Source organism: Cheilinus undulatus, linkage group 9, assembly GCF_018320785.1.
Source record: "Cheilinus undulatus linkage group 9, ASM1832078v1, whole genome shotgun sequence".
Lineage (NCBI taxonomy): Eukaryota > Metazoa > Chordata > Actinopteri > Labriformes > Labridae > Cheilinus > Cheilinus undulatus.
The window spans coordinates 33,446,914-33,467,203 of NC_054873.1; the positions used below are offsets into that span (position 1 = coordinate 33,446,914).

General features: G+C 41.7%; 1 protein-coding gene across 3 annotated transcripts in view; it reads left to right on the forward strand.

The window, feature by feature from the left end:
* The window catches only part of brsk2a (BR serine/threonine kinase 2a), a 271,523-nt gene that overhangs the window by 143,755 nt on the left and 107,478 nt on the right, over positions 1-20,290 (forward strand). For all 3 annotated transcript variants that reach the window (XM_041796353.1, XM_041796355.1, XM_041796354.1), the window contains exon 2: positions 14,003-14,097. In XM_041796353.1, the coding sequence (XP_041652287.1) occupies positions 14,003-14,097 (95 nt within the window). The remainder of the gene's footprint in view (positions 1-14,002; positions 14,098-20,290) is intronic.

Sequence of the window (20,290 nt, forward strand, 5' to 3'; positions counted from 1 at the left end):
GGAATTTTGGAAAAGATACAGATCATTAAAATACACTATATAGACAAAAGTATTCAGCTACCTGACCATAACACAAACAGAAAATGTAATGACATTGTATTCAAATCAAGTATTTTAATATGCAGTTGATCCCCTTTTTGCAGCTACAACGAATTCCACTCCTCTTGGAAGGCTTTCCATGAGATTTTGGAGTGTTTCATTGGGAATTTGTGGCCATTTATTCCAAAGAAAATGTATGAGTTCAAATGCTGTTGCTTCTTCTTGTCTGACAAGAATGTCTAGCTGATAATCTCTGCTCCAGTTCATCCCAAAGATGTCAGTGGGGTTGAGGTCAGGGGTCTGTGCGGGCCAGTTCTTCCACATCAAACTCATCAAACCATGTCTTTGCTTGTGCACTGGGGCACGGTCATGTTCGATAAGCAAAGAGCTTTACCCAAACTGTTGCCACAAAGTTGGAAGCAAAGCATTGTCTGAATGCAATGCTGAAACATTAAGATTGCTCCTCACTGGAAATAAGGGGTCTAGCCCAAACCCTGAAACTCAGCCCTATGCCGCTATCCCTCCACCAACAAACTTCACAGTTGGCACAGTATAGCAAGCATTTAATGTTTGCCCAGTATCTGCTGAACAAAGACTTGCACATCTGACTGCAGAACAGAGAAGCATGATTTGTTGTTCTACAGAAAACGCTCCACAAGCACACAGTGTCTGTGTGCTTTGCACCACTCCATTTGAAGCTCGCCATTGGACTTGGTGATGTGAGGCTTACATGCAGCTGCTTAGCCATGAAAACCCAACCCATAAAGCTCCCACTGCAAAGTTGTTGTGCTTACATTAATGCCAGTGGAAGTTCAGCTGTGGAATCAGCAGAGTGTTGGTGACACCATGCCACCTTAGCAGTCGCTGACCCCGCTCTGCAATTTTATAGTGGTCTTCTGATTTGTTGCTGAGTTGCTATTGTTCCTAAATGCTTCCTCTTTCTAATAATATAATTTACAGTTGACTGGAATATCCAGCAGGGATGACATTTCACTAACCATCTTATTGCAAAGGTGGCATCCATCACAGTAGCACAACTGAGTCTCTGAGCTCCTCAGAACCACTCATTTAGTATCACAAATGTTTGCAAATGGAGACCGCATGGCTTGGTGCTTGATTTTATACACCTGTGACAACGAGTCTGATTGAAAAACTTGAATTTAATAATGAACAGGTGTGGCCAAATACTTTTGTCCATCTATTGTACATATGCTGACCTCATAGCTGATGGTGAAGTATGTACAAGAACAGTCAAAGCATAACACAGTAACCTATTTGATATCCACCCAGCCTTTCATTTCATTTTCTTCATCTTCCAGCCATCTTTACTGTCAGTCTTGGACTTATTGAACAAATGGAAATTGATCAGGTTGGCTTCAGTTCCATAGTATTGGCTATTTGAAAATATCACTTTGTCATGTTGGCGCCTGTATCTGAGAGTGATCAATACAAACCCTTTGTCATGCTCTTTTTTGGGATCAATGAATCCACATGGTGGCATCTGTTTTCTTCCAGTCGGACACATATGACTGTATAGGGTCTCTTTCATGTATCAAGTACATGTTGAGGCTTGAGAAAAATATCCATCCATCAATTATCTTTCCTGGCCATCATTAGGCTAGAGGCAGGGTACAGCCTGAACTGGTCACCAGTCACCAGGCTGATATACTGTATCTCAGGAAGCCTGCAAACTCCACACAAACAGGCCCTGTCCAACTAGGATTGAAAACTTAGATAAACCTACATGCCAATTGTTCACTTTTCAAATTAACAATGGACTTCAAATCCTTTTCCATTGTTTAAGTTTTTGAGTTGTTGGCCCATCCATCACCCCCCTTTAAGACTTATTTTTTGGCACTCTCTGTTATAGCAACACATTTTTCTTAGCATATTTAATTGTTACAGATGGTTGAGGTAACATTCACTTGAATGCTAAGTGAATCTTGTAGGGCTGGGTAATAAGGCTTGAAAATAAAATCTCAGAACAAATGGAATTTTCCTTTTGGGGTTAAAGTGTGAGCTGTAAACTTATCTGTTAAAGGGCACTATGCCATTTTAGGGCAGGTTACAGTATAAGAAGTTGCATGAGGAATAATTGAAAACACTCATGTTAGAAATAGGCTACATTACCCTATTTATAACAGGTAAGATTATTAACTTTATGAAATTGGCTTTATTCTGAAACTTATTTGAGTGCTTGACTTTCTCCCTGCAAGGTGAAGTGCAAATCATCAAAATGTTTGGCACACGTTCTGACTCGTCCCTGACCCGTCTGTCCTGTATTCAACTGGAAAAGTGTGAGGGAGCAGCTGAAGAAGTTTAAGAGAAAATCTAGATTTTAACTATTCAAAATTTCCACAAATATGGTTTATGGTGCTATAAAAAGTGCCCAGTGTGCCAAGTATAATAAAACGGTTACAAGCTTGCTCACACTCACACCTGCGGGCAATTTAGAGTCACCACTGTGAGAGGAAGCTCAAGTATGCAGAGAGAGCCCATGCATGTATGGGGAGCATGCAAACTCCACACAGGATGACCTCTCCAACCAGGATTCAAACCAGGAACTGTCTAGCTTTGAGGCAACAGGAAGGCATTTCAAGAGAAAAATCTAGACTTTCACTTTTCGAAATGTTCTCAGATATGTTTTATTGATAGAAATTGAAATATACCTAGGTTTAGCATCTCATCCACCCACCAGTTGGTCTTATGACAGATTGTGACCCAAGTTTTCAAAAAGTTTTCAACAATGGATGTTTAGTTCATTGAATATGTTGCAGTTTGGAGCATGATTGGACCAAAACACCTGAAATAAAAAAGAAAATGGATATAACTGGCATTTTTATACTCTCTTTCCCCATCATAATGTATCAGTTTTTGCCAACTTTCTAGAGAACTTGTGAAATTACTTCATTATCATGGGAAAAGTAGCAATTTATTACAAGAAGAGGAGATACATTAGTTGAAATATTGATCAAACATTTAAATTTACTCAATTTCACAGTACAACAGGGTAAAACAAAAGGTATCAATGCATGTCCACAAGGGACTTCAGGACTTTTGCTACCACTTTTTTTTTTAGACACCTAGTTGCGACCCACTGAAAAGTGCTCCGCAACCCACTTTTGGGGTCCGACCCACCTGTTGAGAACCACTGCTATAAAGATTGCCCTGTGCATCAGTATCAGACACTGAGGGATTTCAGCTGCTAATAGCTGTAAAAATATCTATCATCTGCTCCCACTGTTTACTCCATCTCAAGGTCTTAATTCACAAAATGTGTAGCACAAATGACATCCAAGCACTGCTGTGTCCTAAAAGTTGTACTGTTCCCTGCTGTTTGCTCCTGTTTGCATCTGAATGTGGAGAGAAGGTATCTTTACACTGCACATAGCTGTGCTCTCATGTAGGGAGGAAAATGTGGTCCACATAAGGATGATCAACCATTAGGTTGAGGTCACACTCCCAAAAAATTGCATCTTTAAATAAAATCTTCCTCCATGAATGAAGAAAGAAAGGGCAACTAGAAGAAGGAGCAACACTTTCACACAGTGGTGAGGTATTTAACCCCTCTCAGCCCTGGACTGAGTTAATCACTTTTTATAGACACTCAGAAGGTTTAGCAGGTTTAGCAGGTACAACTGAGTCAAAAAGATGGTGAGTGCTGCAAATAGTCATCATGCTTTTGGAACCATTCTCTTAATACAAGGCTATATCGTTGAAGCAACAAACAACACAAAGCTGCTGGTTCCAGTACTTGTAAGGAAGGAGTAAAAGCCCATGCATTTCCAGGGTACCCTTAAAAATAAGTTTGGTCCTGGTTGTCAGGAAAGTTCCAGAGTTCTTGTATTTACAGAAAGCTCCCTGTTTAAGTGCTTGGAGTTAACTTAGAAGAGATGTTGAGCAAATGTCTTATTTCACGCAGGCCAAATAAACAGATTTTCTGTATGCATGCGTCAGTGTGCCTCCCTCCTCGCTGCAGCACTCCAGGGCTAAACAGCTCTTCCTGCTTTTGAAGCCGTTCTGTTGGTCGGAGCCTCTGCTGCTACTGATGTTGTTGCCGTTTCTGTGGCTGGTAGGGTTTAGAGGGTTGCAGGGGAATTGAGGCTGGGTAAACCAACGTCACGGATGACTGAAAATGCAAAAAGAGCTAAGGAGGAGGTGGAGAAGATGGAGAGATTTGGTGAATGAAGAGGGCGGAAAGATGCGGTGGGAGAGAGAGAGGGACAGACAGAGAGGGAGAGGGAGCGCGTTCATTGAGTAGTGAGCGAGCATTGTTTGATCTTCGACATGCCGTCTCCCTCCTGCACAGTATGACTCAAAAGCTTTCCGCTGGTGCATTCCCTTTTTTCGGTAGATGAGAGGAGGAATAGAGAGGAGAGAAATATGAGTCAGAACCCACTGATGGGTAAAGAAGCGAGGGCAAAATTTGGAAAACACTCAGGAATAAGGTAGAGGCAGGTACGTTGGGAAGAAGAGAACAGAAATGTTGTGCTTACCGAATAATCATGCTCTGGTTGATGAGAGGTCATCAACTCCAGCCCTTTGCCCTGGCGGAGGGGGTTCCCACGCCCTGCTGCAGGGGCTTTCTGTACAGCCAGAAGAAGCTGGAGGACTAAGCCCCAGTAACACATTGTGTTTCCTTTCAAACACTGATCCTGGTGCAGAGCTGTAGCCCCCACTATGAGCATTCAGGGTTAGAGAGCAGAAGCGGAAAGCAGCTCACAGATCAGTGCCTAAGGGCAACGTGCTTCTCTGAACCAGCGCCTCAGGGAGAGAAAGCTAAGCCAGCATAAGCTACTACCATCTGCCGGCATTGGCTTAGGGCTTCAGAAAGATCAAGTTTGAAAGTAAGAGAGGTGCGCAAGAGGAGACATCTCTTTTTCATCCTTTACTCCTCTCTCCGAGTAGATACTTCCAGATGGAAATTAAGCTATCCGGTAATGATCTTTAACCACATGGATGCCTGTGCTGTGGGGAGGATAAAGCTGAAAACACTCAGCGTGTGTGTATTTGAGGATGTGTGTTGTTAGTAGGTGGAGATCATAAAATGCCTCTCTGAACCCCAAGCGTAGTGTTCCTGTCCTCTTGCCTTAGTTCCCTCTGTGTCTTGGATCGATGGTTGGGGAAATCAGGCTCACAGCCGGGGTCCTTCTCCTCCTTTGCCGGCTCCTCCCTGGATGTCCCAGCACTGGCTGATGATGAATCGACCTCTGATCAACACGCTTTAGAAGCCTGAACCAAAAGAGCGCTCGCAAGATAGCAGAAAGCAAGACAAGGTCTCTCCCAGTGGGGTTTAGGGTTTCCTGGCTTCTCTGCCAGGCTAAACAGCTGTAAGAGAGAGCAAACATAAACATACCAATGTGGGTCTGCTGGAAACTCCCAAAGCAAGTCAAAGATTTATATTAAGTGCAATACTAGGCTCTCATTTTAAAGCCTAGTGAACTGCTTTGCAGCAAATTCCATACCCCATGCTTCTCCATATGTTTCTTTTTGACCTTGTTTGTGAGTGACATCTTACTGTATAGTAAAATATCAAATAGAAATCTTAGAAAATCAGTTCAAGTTGTGTCAGTTTCAGGAGATGAACTTCTTAAAGTACACAATGAAAGGAAGGGCTTTGCTTCTTATAATTTGTTTTCCAGTTTTTTGATGTGTCGTAAAATTTGTCCACCAGAAGGTGGTCTAATAGTGACTAAAGAAAGTGCCATATCAGAACCCACTGTTGTGGTAAGTGGACTTGAGCTTGTATAGCTCATTTCTAGATGTCTGACAACACAGGCTACATAACCCCGCATTCACAAAGGCAGATAGAGTGACCATCAGTATTAACAAAGCACATTTATATGCATCCATACACATTCACATGCCACTTATGCAGTAGTGGGAGCAAACTGAGGTTATGTATCTCACCCAAAGACACATCAAGATGTCACTGTAGGAGCTGAGGATCAACCATACAGCCTTGCGGTTGAGGGACAAACAACTTTACCTACAGTCAATCCATAGTGGAGAAGGACATACTTCTGTCAAAAACTGGGTCCCCCCAGTACTGAGTCAAAGATAGTTGTCCAATAAAATGGCTTAATGAAGCTATAGCTGTAGCTCGACTTCACAATGCATGTCAACTAATTAATTTGATTTGCTAGTGTTTGTTGGAAATGTTCATCTTCATTTTAGAGATACTTGTCATAAAGTGGACATTTCAATATTTCCTTATCATAATAGCAATAAATTCAGACCAACCATCTAGCTAAGATGTAATCACGGTAGTTTGGTTTCGTTTACGTCAGCAATGCTAGCAACACCAGCTTTTGATCCTCCTTGTGGGTTACTATCCACATCCCTGTGCTAAAAATGGTTACACATGGTTGGCTCTGGTCCATATGCCAGCAAAGCCTGATGTAGCTTGGACTCACCAGTCCTTTCAATAGGTACGCCTCTTCTACTGCTCTTAATCCAAAATGTCAGCTATAAACATGGCAGCAACCACTGCATTTAGACACCTGGATGTGGTCGAGATGATCTGCTGAAGATTCAACTAAGATTTAAAATGGGGAAGAAGGTGATTAAAGTGACTTTGAGTGTGGCATGGTTGTTGGGTTGACAGACTTGACTTATTTTTTAAAAACTTGAATTCTAAGGCATAAACCATTTGTAGGGCTTACAAAAAATGGTCCGTTGAGTGGTCATCAGAGTTATTATGTGACTGCTGAGTGGTCATGAGAGTTACTTTGCAAATGTTTAGTAGTAATCAGAGTGACTGTGAGTGTTTATTGGTCATCAGAGTTAATTTTTGACTGTTTAGTGGTCATCAGTTACACTGTGTTTTTTCAGCAGTCATCAAAATCACTCTGTGACTCTGTGGCGGCCCGAGGGAAGAATCTGTTTCTGTGTCTGGCTTGTTTTGGTGTGCAGTGCCCTGTCACCAGAAAGGAGGAGTTTAAGCTGTTTTTTATGTGGCGTTTGTGGTGTGACCATCACCACAAGCCAACATATAAAAAACATTGAATGACCAGTAATTTGGATGCTTACAAGGAAGAGTGATGATGCTTAACAGCACCCTGATTCTCATGATAATGTGGTTCAAACTATTTGATACATACAGCTTTGGAATCGGATCAGTGTATTGAGTGGCATACTTATCAATAAGATCAATACCTATGTTGGTATCAGTATGTTAACAACTAATTTGAATCTCCATTATTAATATGCTGCTTGGACATGAGCTGGTTTAGGAAAACAGATGTGACATCATGAAGTATGAACAATTATGAAAAGACACTGAAGTGAGAGAAAAACTTCATTACCAAATCAGTGCTGACACATGGCTCAGTGACACAAAGCGGGAGACAAACAACCAGAACATTCTGTAATGTTAGTTAATTACCAACATCTCACAACTCTAATATTGTGCTAATGTTTTTTATTAACTGTTTTCATTAATGATGAGTTATGACGCAGTCATGGCTCTCAGAACTGTTTTTCCTTCCCTTTCTTCCACACTCGTTCTCACTTGTAAGGGCAGATTGTTGTAAAAAGGCTGGCTTTTGGATGCAATCAGCTCCTCTTTTATTCAAACTTTTTATTATTCAGCCCTGGTTTTTGAAAGCCAGCGGGGGGATGATTGAAACCATGACTTCGAAGCAGTGTAGCAGCTTCCAGCACAGAGTGGCGAGATGTTGGGCAGCTCAAATGTTCACTGAGCAGTGGACTAGAGTTCTCAGTCTGTGTCGTCCTCCAGCGGTCCCCCTACATTAGATCATTAATCACAGGACGGCAGTGAAAGTAAAGAGAGGAGAGGCGACTGGAGGCCTGGGGTCAGTCGATGGTGGCCTCTCCAGCCCATAAGTCCCTGGCTGGTGTCATTATTCTGACATTGTTGTGAATGCGAGAGCTTTTGATGCTATTGATCTGGGAGGAGGGAGAAGACGAGGAGAGATCGATGCACTCACTGATTCAGTGGTGTTGCAAACAGGTTGGCTGCGCAGCTTGCCTTTGTCCGTGTGTGTTAATGAAAGCTATAGCAGTGTACTGTACGTGACAATTCCAGGCTGCGATTGCCTCCAAGGTCCAGTTAATAAATAGTGTTCTATATATGTGACACTTTATCACAGCAAAGTACAGCTGTTCTCTCAAGAGGGAAAATACAAACATTCCTTTACCTCATCTTTCTTCGTACAAAGATACCAGATCAGGGCCATGTCTCTGTGGTGGGATAGGTCACCGATTGATGGGCCAGCCCCAGTTCTATCACATGATCCTACATTTTGACGGGCTATCTAGCTGATCAGAAAATGGAATTAGGTCAGACCAACATATTAGGGGAAGCTATGCACTGCTAGTTGCTTCTGTGATATTTCAAGGTAGTATTTTATTTCTATGCGACTTTGTACTTTAATTTTGGAGATACAGCTATCTTATTCCTTGAAGAATACACTTCTTTTTAGTAGTTAAAGAAGATATGGTAAATTTGTTCACCACCTTTGGAGTCTGGACACTCCCCTACACTAGTTGCACACAACGGTAGATAAATGCTGAATTTCAGGAGGCACATTTTGGACGTTTTTTTTGTTTGTTTGTTTTTTTGGTTTAACAGTCCGTTATGACTATTTTATGATCAAATTATAATGGCAAGTGTAATCCAAAGGCTATCCCTCACTCATATACACTTGCACCAACTGTGGTAATCTTCTCTGTATTCTCCCCCTGTGAAGTCCCCCCTGTGAAGCTCTGATCCTTTATGCTCTCAGTCAGAGCCTTATGTTTGAAGCTATGTTCAAAGACAACCTACCTGCTCAGCCCAGCCAGATCCAGACGAAACTCCTGTGTAAGGTAAAGACAGACCTCTGAAAGCGGTACAGGGAAGTCACCCGTAGACAGGTCATGTGTTAGTTTTGCATCATAGGCTGAAAGGTTAATGAGAAATCACAATATACCTGATACAGGTTAAGTAACAACTCTGTCAGCAAATCTTATGTCTTCATGTCATTTATTGTTTGGTCTTTCTAAGCTCAAACCTCTAAGCCTTCTTTTGTTGTCCATTTATGCCTATAAAATATGGCTCTGTCTCTTGTGCACACTTTGTAATTATAAAGTGTGGGTTGGCAATCTGCTGTGTGCACACTACACCCACACATGATGACAAGCTCTAGCTTGTTTTAGGTTCTATTAGTGGGCGTATATTTCTATGCCTGATTTTAAAATACAGATACAATGCTTTTGGCACAGCTCTAAAGATAGCAGTGTCTCTCCACCACTTCTGTTCCGTCTGAAATATCTCAGCATACGTTTGGTGGATTTGCACAGATGTTCATAACCTGTATGAGATGAAGCTTAGGTTTAAAGTCTTTGGTGATAACCTTTTGCAATGGCATCAGGCTGAATTTTGTCTCCTGGAGTGTTGAAATTGTGAGCCACTGGTTCCAATCAATCTGCAATGCCTTGAGTTGCAATGAAGCCAATGCAAAGTCAGAAAAAAGGTGCAGTTCCTCTACACGAGGCTAGCAGCAAGAGCCAAAGAATCCACATGATGTCAATGGTAAAATGCCCTTTTTGGCTTTGTTTTCCTTCATCAGGCAAGACAGCTGAAGAGAGACAAGACATACGGGGAGATAGAGGTAATGGGGGAAGTTATGCAGGATCATGATTAAGACCTGTGACAAGGGTGTTGAGGACTGTAATTGTATCATATGGGCGGCATTCTATGATTATTCTATGATTATGTCAAGATTTATGTTAACAACTTTATCTGAACTCTTGACTTTTTATCAAGGGGCAATGTAGTTGATATTTAAATATGTTGGATTCTTACCGTCTTGGCGTCATCCTCCAAAGTCTTTTCTTGTAATTTGCCATTGCACTAGGTCCTACCAACCTGGGGTCCGGGACCCGCTTAGGGGGTCGCCGGAGATCTTGGGGGGTGCGAGGCTCTATCTGGCCTGAGGTTGTTGAAGTTAGATTTGCATATATTAACAGAAACCATGGTATAACACTTATAAATAATTCATACCGTGTAAGAGAATTTGTGTTAAGGGCTACTGATGTTGCAATTATTGTTTTATACACAAAGTATCACTATTGTTTTTTTCATGTCAGTCCTGGGGGGCTCAAGTTTTCTTAAATGCAAGTTGGGGGGCTCAAAGAAAAAAAAGGCAGGAAACCACTGCACTAGGTCAATGTTAGCACAATGGATAGATATTTTACTTAACACCATCACCATTGTCATTAAAAGGATATCCACACAGAGCTGCTTTAGCTAGTCTCTGTTATTTCATACAATTGTTGTTGAAAAAGTAGACTAGTAAGTTCAAGATATAATACTTGCAGTTATTCATATTGACATGAAAATGAGATACTTTCATTTTGGTGGTGCATTTCACCTTCTAAGCTTGTAATTTTAGTGTCTTTGCCATCAGCATTGGTTTTATTGGTTGAAATGGTGATCTTTATGTACGTGCTAAAAAGGTTTGTGTCTTATGTGCTCTTGTATTATGCTCTGAACTTCCTCCGATGAGTTCATTTCAATCTGAACACAAAGTGGTTGTAAAACTGTAATGTTCTGTCTTGTTGTGCACATTTCCCTCTTGCTAATGCACCCTGTGTTAACAGAAGCGCAGGCATCGAGGAAGATGAATGGTGCGGCGAATAATCCAGTTAACTTTTCACGTTTGCAGGCAGATATTTTCTCTTTAATGTGTTTATCGTGACTTATGAGCTTCTCTATTGCAACCATTAACATATGATTACCATCACGGGGCTAATGGCTTTGTCTTTTGTTCCCCTCATGCTCAACTGCTTCATCCTCTTTTCTAAATCTTTCTTAATCTTTATCTTTCTCTTTTTAGTTTTTTTTTTCTCCTTCATCTCCCTTTCTTGCTCAGTCGTTCTCTCTCTTTTACGCCTCCTCTCCTCCATGTGTCTCCACTCATGGCCCCCACGGCCCCTCAACTCCCCAGCCCAAGCCTCACTCCCACACATTGCTCTCCATTATTGCTTAATTATCTGTGGCCTGCCATTTGAATATGACTCTACTGCTGCTTCACAGTCTTTTGCACTTCTTTGCCTTTCATCTTTCATGTTTTCTTTCTATTTATTTCTCTTTTTCCCTCCATATCTCTTTCACCCCCTGACATTTCTGTGGTTTCAGTGTTTCTCCACCTCCTCAAACCTTGTTGACTATCCTCTTTTGCAGGATAAAGTAGTGTGAGTGAAAGCAGGAGGAAGAGCTAGAGCATTGGTCGCTGGTGTTGGAGCAGCAGATCCCTGATCCGCTGCTCCAACACCAGCAGCCTGAACAGTTGGGCTTTAACCCTGAGAGGTCGACAGTAGAACACGTCCTGGCACTTTGGGTCATGACTGCGCACTTTTGGGAATTCAAAAAGGGGTGCTTGTGGCCTAAGTTGACTTCCAGAAGGCGTTTAACTTGGTGAGCAGAAATGCCCTCTGGAGGATTCTGGGATCCCACGTTCACTCATCCAGCTGATGTCTGCCATGTATTCTTCATCTCTGACTTCTTCCCAGTTGTCTCTGGGGCAGGGGTGCGTCTTAGCCCCTATACTATTTAGTACCTGTACAGACTGGATAATGGGGTGGGTAACAGGAGCAGCAAACCCTGGAGTATCATGTAGATGTCCTTGTGTGGGCTCTTAACTTGCTGAGTCTGAAGGCTAAAGCATTGGAAATGCACATCTCCTGATCCAAAACAAAGATCCAGGCATTCGGGGATGCCTTGGATACTGCCATTGAATCTGTGTCTGTGAATGGTGAGACTGTGTAATCCATCGATCCACTGACTGTGAAGCTGAGATAAACCACAGAATTGGACTCGTGCAAAGATGACAGGTTTGCTGAGCAAGACAGTGTGGTTTTCCTGGTATTTTAGCATGTGGACAAAAGTCAGTCTTTCTGTCCTTGGTCCTCCTGCTCTTAGTACACTTCTAAGAAGCCTGGACTCTGACTGATGGCCAAAGGACACCTTTGGACTCCTTTGTGGCAATTTCTCATATTTGCGTATTGTTGTCCAGACCATGTGTCTAATGCTGACATGCTCAGGAGAGCAGGGATGGGGCGGGTCAGCAGCCTGATACAGGAATGGCAGCTGCACTTTTGCGGGCACCTGGCACGTTTTTCTGGGCCTGATCCAGCTCACTGCACACTAGGTGCCCAGGACTCAGTAGGCTGGTCAGGATGCCGGGGGAACCCTTGTGCATCGTGGAGGGTCTCAGCGGGGAAGATACCAGTAGAGACTAGGCATGAGCCTGGCACAGGCCTGGTAGCCGGGATATGCTCCAATACCTGACCTTGACCTTATCTCTAAATTTCTTGTAATTGTACATTGAGGAATCATGCTCATGAACTGTTTAACTATGTACCTGAACAGTCCTGCTCTGAGTGGAAAACCTTGAGCCACTGTTGATTTCAGGAGTCTCCCTTTTACTCCCAATCATACTATCACCTGATACCAATGAACTTACTTATTGTTGGTATGTTCCAGGTTTTAAGAGCATCCCACAACTTTCCCATTCTTCTCTTACCCCATCCCAGCTTTATAAAATGTGTTTTTTGGCAATAAATTCAGAATGTGTGCTTGTTACAAAAGTAAAGTTTATCCGTGTGAGCATTAAACATCTTGTCTTTATGCCTTATTCAAATGAAAAACATTTGCAAATCACTGTATTCTGCTTTTAGTCACATTGTACACAACGTCTCTACTTTTTTTTGAGGATTTAGGGTTTGTACTTAATCCCATTATATTCTTCTCTGCCAGCGCAGAACTGGCAACAAATCAAGCCTTTTAGATTTTTCCACTTCTGTGTTTCTGTAAATCCAGCGTGCGAACCATTAGAGGGCTCAAATTCTTTAGTTTACAAAGTTTTATATCATCTTCTGGCATCTCAGAATCCCTGCAGCACTGTGGGGACATTGGGGAAATCATTAAAAGAGAAGCAACATTTGTTTGTGTGTTTGTGGATGTGTTTGTTTCAGTTTTTATGTAACCTATCTGATGCAAGCATCTCGAGTAATGCGTGTGCAGCTCTGTGGTACCAGGCTGAAAATGGATTGGTGCTGTCTTTACGGCTCTCTCATATATCAGAGAGAGACAAACACACCACTTTGTTCCACTGTAGCTGTACACTCACAGGGGTATCCTTGCTTTTGTTCTGCTGTGTTTGTGTCTCATTTAACTACGGATACCTAGGGACATTTTCTAAAGGCAAGACAGAGAAGATTGTGTGGCTCTGTAGCAAATCACAGCATTTATATTGTGTGAGTTTTGATTTTGGCACTCGTACAAGTGCAGACGGTTTGAATCCAATATACTGACTGGTATTTTATTCTATTGTAGAGAAAGAAAGGGGAATGTTTCTGCAGCTTTTTTGAAATGTCATATCTTTATTTACTCTCCCACAGTTTGCTGGGCTGTTGCTTCATTCTTGTCATTTTTGTGCTCTGGTCAATACTGACTCCCCTGCAACAGCTGACCTTTTGGCTTTGTAATGTCTCCGTTTGTTACCACTACATTTTTATTGTCTGTTTGAGCTAACTCAACACGACTGGATCGCAGCAGTTTAGTGCATTATGGGAATCAATAACACAAATGGCTCGCTCACTTACTGCCTTTATGACTCAAATAAACCCCAGAGGGCAGTTTGTGTAAGAAACTGTCAGCTCAAAAGTCATTATCAGCTTTCTGTACATGAGGTCACGAGGCATTTTACATCAGTCTGGTTAATGGGTGGTAGTGCTAAGCCAAAACAGAGCTCTACATTTCTTCACATTACTTTATTCTTAGGAATAAAGTAATGTGAAGGAAAAATGTGCTCAGAAAAGCTTCTGCACACTCAGCACAGTGCATCATTGTCTCCCCATTTAAAAACACAATTTCCTGCCTTTTGTCCCAAGTCATCTAAGAAGCCTTTAACCTTTATGACCTAATACATTTGTTTTTCCTGTGTTTTCCTAGGGTTGGTGAAGCTTGGAGTCCACTGTGTAACATGCCAGAAAGTCGCTATAAAGATCGTCAACCGGGAGAAACTCAGCGAGTCAGTACTAATGAAGGTACGTTAACAACTTCCTTCCGTTTAGTGTCTCTCTGCCATTTTGAAATGGCCTTTTTATGGTAACTATATTACCTTGATATCTTCAAGATAGTTTTATGTCTTTAAAAGCACATTAAGTATGTTACCAAGTCATAAACAGCTCAGTTAGGCTATTCAATCTGGCTAGTTTCTCCCCAGTATCCTAGCACTAGAGAGGAATTGATTTATTAATTTATTGATGTATGAATGTCTGACTCCGCTGTGGTAATGGATGATATGCCCCTTTTCAGGTAGTTTGTATTTGATCTTCTTCTGGTTGACCTATTGCTTCACAGCTAAGCTAGCGGCAGACTGGTTGTTCTTTGAATGTTGAAAACATGGACAACTAAAGCTCTGACACAACATGAGCTGTCTCATCTTCTGTCATAAAATGTGTTGTTTTCTCCCTATCACTCACCATGTTGATGCAGACATTGTTTTTCTTCATGGCTGTTACTCTATGAATTCGCTGTTCCACTTACAGTTCAAAGCCCAGTGTTGCATGGGACCTGTGTTGATGCATAGAGCACATGGGCCAGTTTTGGACTGTTTGAGATCTATACATAAGAGGGTAAACCTGGGGTCAGACTCGACATTTTCAGCATGATTACAGCCCAATTCCATAGATTTCAGGATCTGACAGCCCTGAAAATTTGTTTTTTCCTCTTGTGAAGTGTGTCATAGTGAGCAACAATCAAGTACACATATGAAACGCCTCCTGACCGAAAGTCTAGCATGTTTGATTTTGTTCTGCCTTTTACATTTTGATCTAAGATGTTGGTCAATAAGAGCAGAGTGCTCTGCATGCACAGCAGTCACAAGTGTAAAAAACAAATGGCAAAGATGGAGAAGAGTAATGAAGTTGGTGCTGTGAGATAAAACTATGAGACGGAGAAAACAATTTTAGAGCTCTAAAATTGTCCTTTCCTCATGATGTATCATCAAGGGATGACCAAGACTGACTGAGACACTGAAATGTTGCTGTGAACAATCAGCCAGTGAATAACTACTGTAACTACTGCATCCTTATTAAGTTTGGATGGACAAACACATACAATATAGTACAGTGAACTGTTTGTTCACAGTCTGGTTAATTGCACCCCTGTAGCCTGTCATGTCTGTTGGTCCAATCCGTCCGTTCGTCCATCCATCCATCCATCGGGATCGTTGGTGTGTTGATGACTGAAAGCAGGGCGCAGTCAAAATGCAGCTCAGTCTTGATGGACAGGAGATGTTTAACCCAGACCCAATGGAAGTCCTCCATGGTAAGGTTTATCCCACACCCTTCTGAGGAATCTCATTTTGACTGCTTGAGCCCATAAACACATTCTTTCGGTCATTACCCAAAGCTCATCACCATAGGTGAGGGTTGGAAAGAAGATCAACCAGTAAATTGAGAGCTTTGCCTTCTGTCTCAGCTCCCTCTTCACCACAAAGGTCCACATTGCTGCATTTTTGCCTGTCAGTCTCACAATCCATTCTACCCTCACTGGTGCACAATACCCTGAGATATTCAAAGTTCTTCCTTGGGGCAAAGACTCATTCCAGAGCCAGAGGAACCCACCATAATTCTGGTAGAGAAACATTGCCTTGGACTCGGATGTTCTGACCCTGATCCTGATTGCTTCACACTCAGCTACAAACTGCACCAATGCCCACTGGAGTTCCCTGACTGAAGAAACCAACAGAACCACATCATCTGCAAAAAGCAGAGATAAAATCCTGAGGTTGCCAAACAGAAAACCCCCCTCCCCCTGGTAGGGCCTCTAGATCCTGTCCATGGAAATCACGAATAGAACTGTTGCTTAAGTCACGGCACAAATTTAAGGCTCTGATCTCATAATCTGACCACAGTGACCACTGTAACAGACAAAAAAAATTGTGTAGCCCAATCCAAGCTTCAAGACTTCAAGAGATCTGACCTACTGCAATGCCAATCAGACTAAATTTTCCATGTGTTTCAAAGGTCAAGTTGTGCTCGGACTAACACAATAATTCTTCTCCAACGTCATGTAAACCTACTGATTATTATTTTGCAAATCTAACTGGATCTTAATGCTAGCTTGTCTGAAATAAACCCTTTAAAACTGGACTTTGAATGAGAAGTGATATCTCTTAAAAGAGCCATTACTTCTACAGATAAGATCTGGGCTGACTGCCAGCAAGCATTTTAAAAATTAGAAGGATGGACTGCTTGAGTGGACTTTAAATTGCTTCATAAATCAGAGGCTGATTCTTAAAAGTGTTATCATAATAAGTCATATGAAAAGTGGAATCTCGGGTTGAGTGGGTGACGGTGTTTCTTTGAAGCAGCTGTTCATCCTTTTTTAAATGTTGTACGAGGAGAATCAGCTGATCGGCTCCCCCTGCTTAAAGCAGAGCCTCTTAGAAACCTTGAAAGGATACAAAAATAAATCAGGTGTTGGCAATGATAATTGCTATGCCCTCACTATGAAGCACTTCAGAATCTTCTGGGTCAAACTCTCCTATTTGTAATTTTGCTGTTACCCACACAGCCTCTTTTTGAAGCATACAGGAGGGTTTTTTTCCGTACAGCGTCCTAGGGCTCCTGCTGCGCAGCTCTATTCAGTGTCTGCCCAAATTGGCATGCAGCAAAATTGGCCCTCTTGTTGATGGAATGGTTTTAAAGAAACCAACGGGAGCATGTAGATAGAGGACAACAAGATGCTGCAACCTGAAAATTGTCTTTCACAGGACACACACAGAGAGGAGAGACTGCTGTAATTGATTGCTTATGACCTGGGAAGTGGGAAACGGGTGCATTCACTCACCTTACGGGTTGTCTGCAAATGGAAAATCCCTGTGTTTTGCATCAGTTCTGCAGCAGCCTCATTAGACTTTAGATGAAAAGCTCTCTGTGCGAGGATATTGCTGTTTGATAAACAGTCGGTATTAATCAGCTTCTTGCTGCTTCGGTGTCTCCTGACTTTTTTTTTAATCACTTATTGCTGTCTAACACAAGTAGAAGCTCTCTTTCCATCTTTTTTTCAGCTCAGCATGCAGTCTGATAATTTCACAAGGGAAGGACAGGTCATTTCTGTCGCCTCAGCACTGACAGAAGTATTATTAGATGTAGCAGAAGGAGTTGCTGGAAGGGTTGTAACGTGTGACAGCAGAAGGGGGGGCAGCAGGATAATGTGCCCGGCCCAGGTGGTTCACATTGTGCTGCCCTGTAGAGGAAAAAGATAGAAACAGATGCCAAGAGCTGACAGGTTTCCGACAGGACAGAGACTTTGCTGAAGCTGCAGTTCACAGCCAATTACTGAACTCAGCCATTGTCACACTTCTCTCAACTGCTGGCCCTTAGTGTGTGAACTAGCAGGTGTGTGTTCATGCATGTGACAGTAAAGATGGGTTTAAGTGTTAGCCAGGGGTTACTGGGCTCCTCTTTATTTAAAGAATTGGGTACTTTAAGTTTTGGGTCATATGTACAGATTTGTCTTTGTATTTCTTTAAGTCAGGGACTGGATACATACTACAAGACTATTGGACTCATTCAAGCCCAATTTCTGCAGAAAATCTCAATAAAAGTTCGGATTTTGGAGACTTTTAAAGGTTATATTGCCAGATTCTCCTGTAGTTTGACATCTCTTAATGCCAGGGCTGCACTGATTTCCAATCGTAACTTTTAGATATGTTGAAAATTTACCAGAATGCAGTTGTTTGTTGAGCTCTGAGGACAACTGATTACTCTTGATTCTCAGGCAAATCCTTTTTTACTCACCTCTAACTCATGCTGAAACAACATGGCCCATGTTTCATGCTGTCTCTATGACTTAATTCACAGTTCTGCCTTTTTCTGTTGAATTTTCTGTCAAAAAAAAAAAAAAAATAGTCCAGAACGTAGCTGAGATTATGGCTGTGTGCACCATGTACATGCAATAGTAGCTCCTTTCCCACATGTCATCCCCAACTCTCTCTCCCTCCAGTTTCTGACTGTCTTATCTGAGTGAAGGCATGAAAGATGGATTCAAATCTTTCGAAAAATAATGATTAATTAAAAACTAGAAAAGCACTCGGAGAGCGCGGACCTCTGCCATTAACCCTATCTCCCAATAGTACAGAATCTTTTAAAAAATTCCTGGATCCAGACGGTGATCCGGATCACTCCCAAAATCTAATCAGTTCTTCCTTATGCCATTTCTGACATTTCCTGAAAATTTCATCAAAATTGGTCCTTAACATTTTGAATTATGTTGCTAACAAACGAACTAACTAACAAACAAACCCTCCCGATCACATAACCTCCTTGCTGAGGTAAAAATGTGCTGCAAGGCTTTTTACAAAATTTTAAGCATTGGGAGTAGAAAAGGGCAGTAGTACGGTAATACTGTATATCAGGGTTTTAAAAAATAGCCATGGTGTTGCTTCTTTTACCATCATTAAGGCAGTGCCATGTAATGAGTGCAGGTTTTTAAATATGCCTTAAAATATGTGTCCCCCTCCACCAGCAGTACCACTGCCAGCATGTGAAGATGCTTTAAAATGATAAGTGAAATCCTGCTTATGAATTTATTTCAATTTGGCAAAAGATGAAGGTGCTCAGAGCTATACCAGTGTATTTAAACTCATGCGTTGACTGCCAGTGCATGAGTTGGTCAGAGGAGCAAGAAGAAGCGCATTTATTTATAAATAGGTTACTTACCCACAGTTGCCCAAATTTTAAAATGAAAATACATAAAAGACACAAATTCATGCAAGTCGACCCTTCTCCAGCTCCTGCAGTTTGGCACAATAGCATCACGTGTGTTTGTTATGTTATTATAGCACTTCAGTATGATCTTTCTCTCACAGCCAGGCATGGTTACCGCGTGAACTCCTCTGTCTTGCGGGTTGAGCAGTCTGATGCTGCTCCATGCTGCACACTGAAAATGCAGTCAGTGGGTAGGGTACACAGTCAACTGCAGCACAGCCATGAAGGACTGGAGACAGACCCAGAGGAAGTCCCGAGTTATGGTTTTCATCAAACAACACAGATGTCTCTGCATAATGTGCTTGAGGTCACGTGACATGTAACGTGATGTGATCATGATTGCAAAATTCTGTTCAGCCTTACACGTTAGTGTATGGTTTGCTGTTATGGTCATGTTGCTGTTCCAGAATTATGGGAACAAAAATGTGATTCTGCACAGTCGAAAACTTAAGTCTACTGTTAAAAGTAATATGTTACTTAACATTTTTAAGCTTTTCTGGGGAAAAATACACTTCAAAACTATCATTCTTCTCTGCATTTCCTTGATAACCAATCAAGTAGACTCTTGATGTCACTTATGTTTTATACCATTATTGCAATAGTGTCAAGTATCATCATGTATCAGGTCTTAACTTCTGCTATTTTTTAAAAATATTTTTGTATTTTTCAGGCTTTAGCATACATTGTTATAACCAGGTATTTTAAAAAGATGATGTGTAAAGACATGTCTGTGTTTTTTCTCTCTCATAGTTTACATATAAGATTCAGTATTTCACAGGGTTTTGAACACTAAGTGATTTGTTTAAAAACATGCAGTATTTGTAAGTACAGGGTATGTACTGATTTTTACAAGGCCACCTGCTTTAAAGCTCTTTGAAGCCACATTCATATTACAAAGCCTTGCTGCTACTGCTCCTCACACATAAAGGCAGTTAAATGCTGTGACCCACGGCCACTGGACCCAACTTTTTGTGTGTTGCCTCTAGTTTTAGCACACACTAGACTTCATGTTGTTTTCAGATTTCCAATAAACCATCCATTATGGAGGTTCCTACCATGTCTGGACAGGTGTTATCCAGCCATTTTCCCCATATTCCTATTGTGTCAGGCTCCCCGGTCTGCTGTGTCTGTTCTTCTTCCTGCCTGTGCGGCTGTCAGACTGTCAGAGTCATCGCGCTGAACTCTACTGCAAGGCTCAGACTCTGAAATGTCACCTTTTAATATGCTAATATGTGTGGTCCCCATGGTACCATTAGGGGAGAATCTGACTTTCTGGACAGGTGTGTGCGCCTTTATGCTGACGACACTCATGTATTCATGCATGCGCTCAGAGATAGACACATACAGGCCATTAAAGTGCAGGTAAGTGTTCATAACAATGTGGAAAGCTTTTTTTTTTTAAAAGACACACCTTTATATTTATATTTCTGTGCATGAACACATCCTCCATGACATAAAT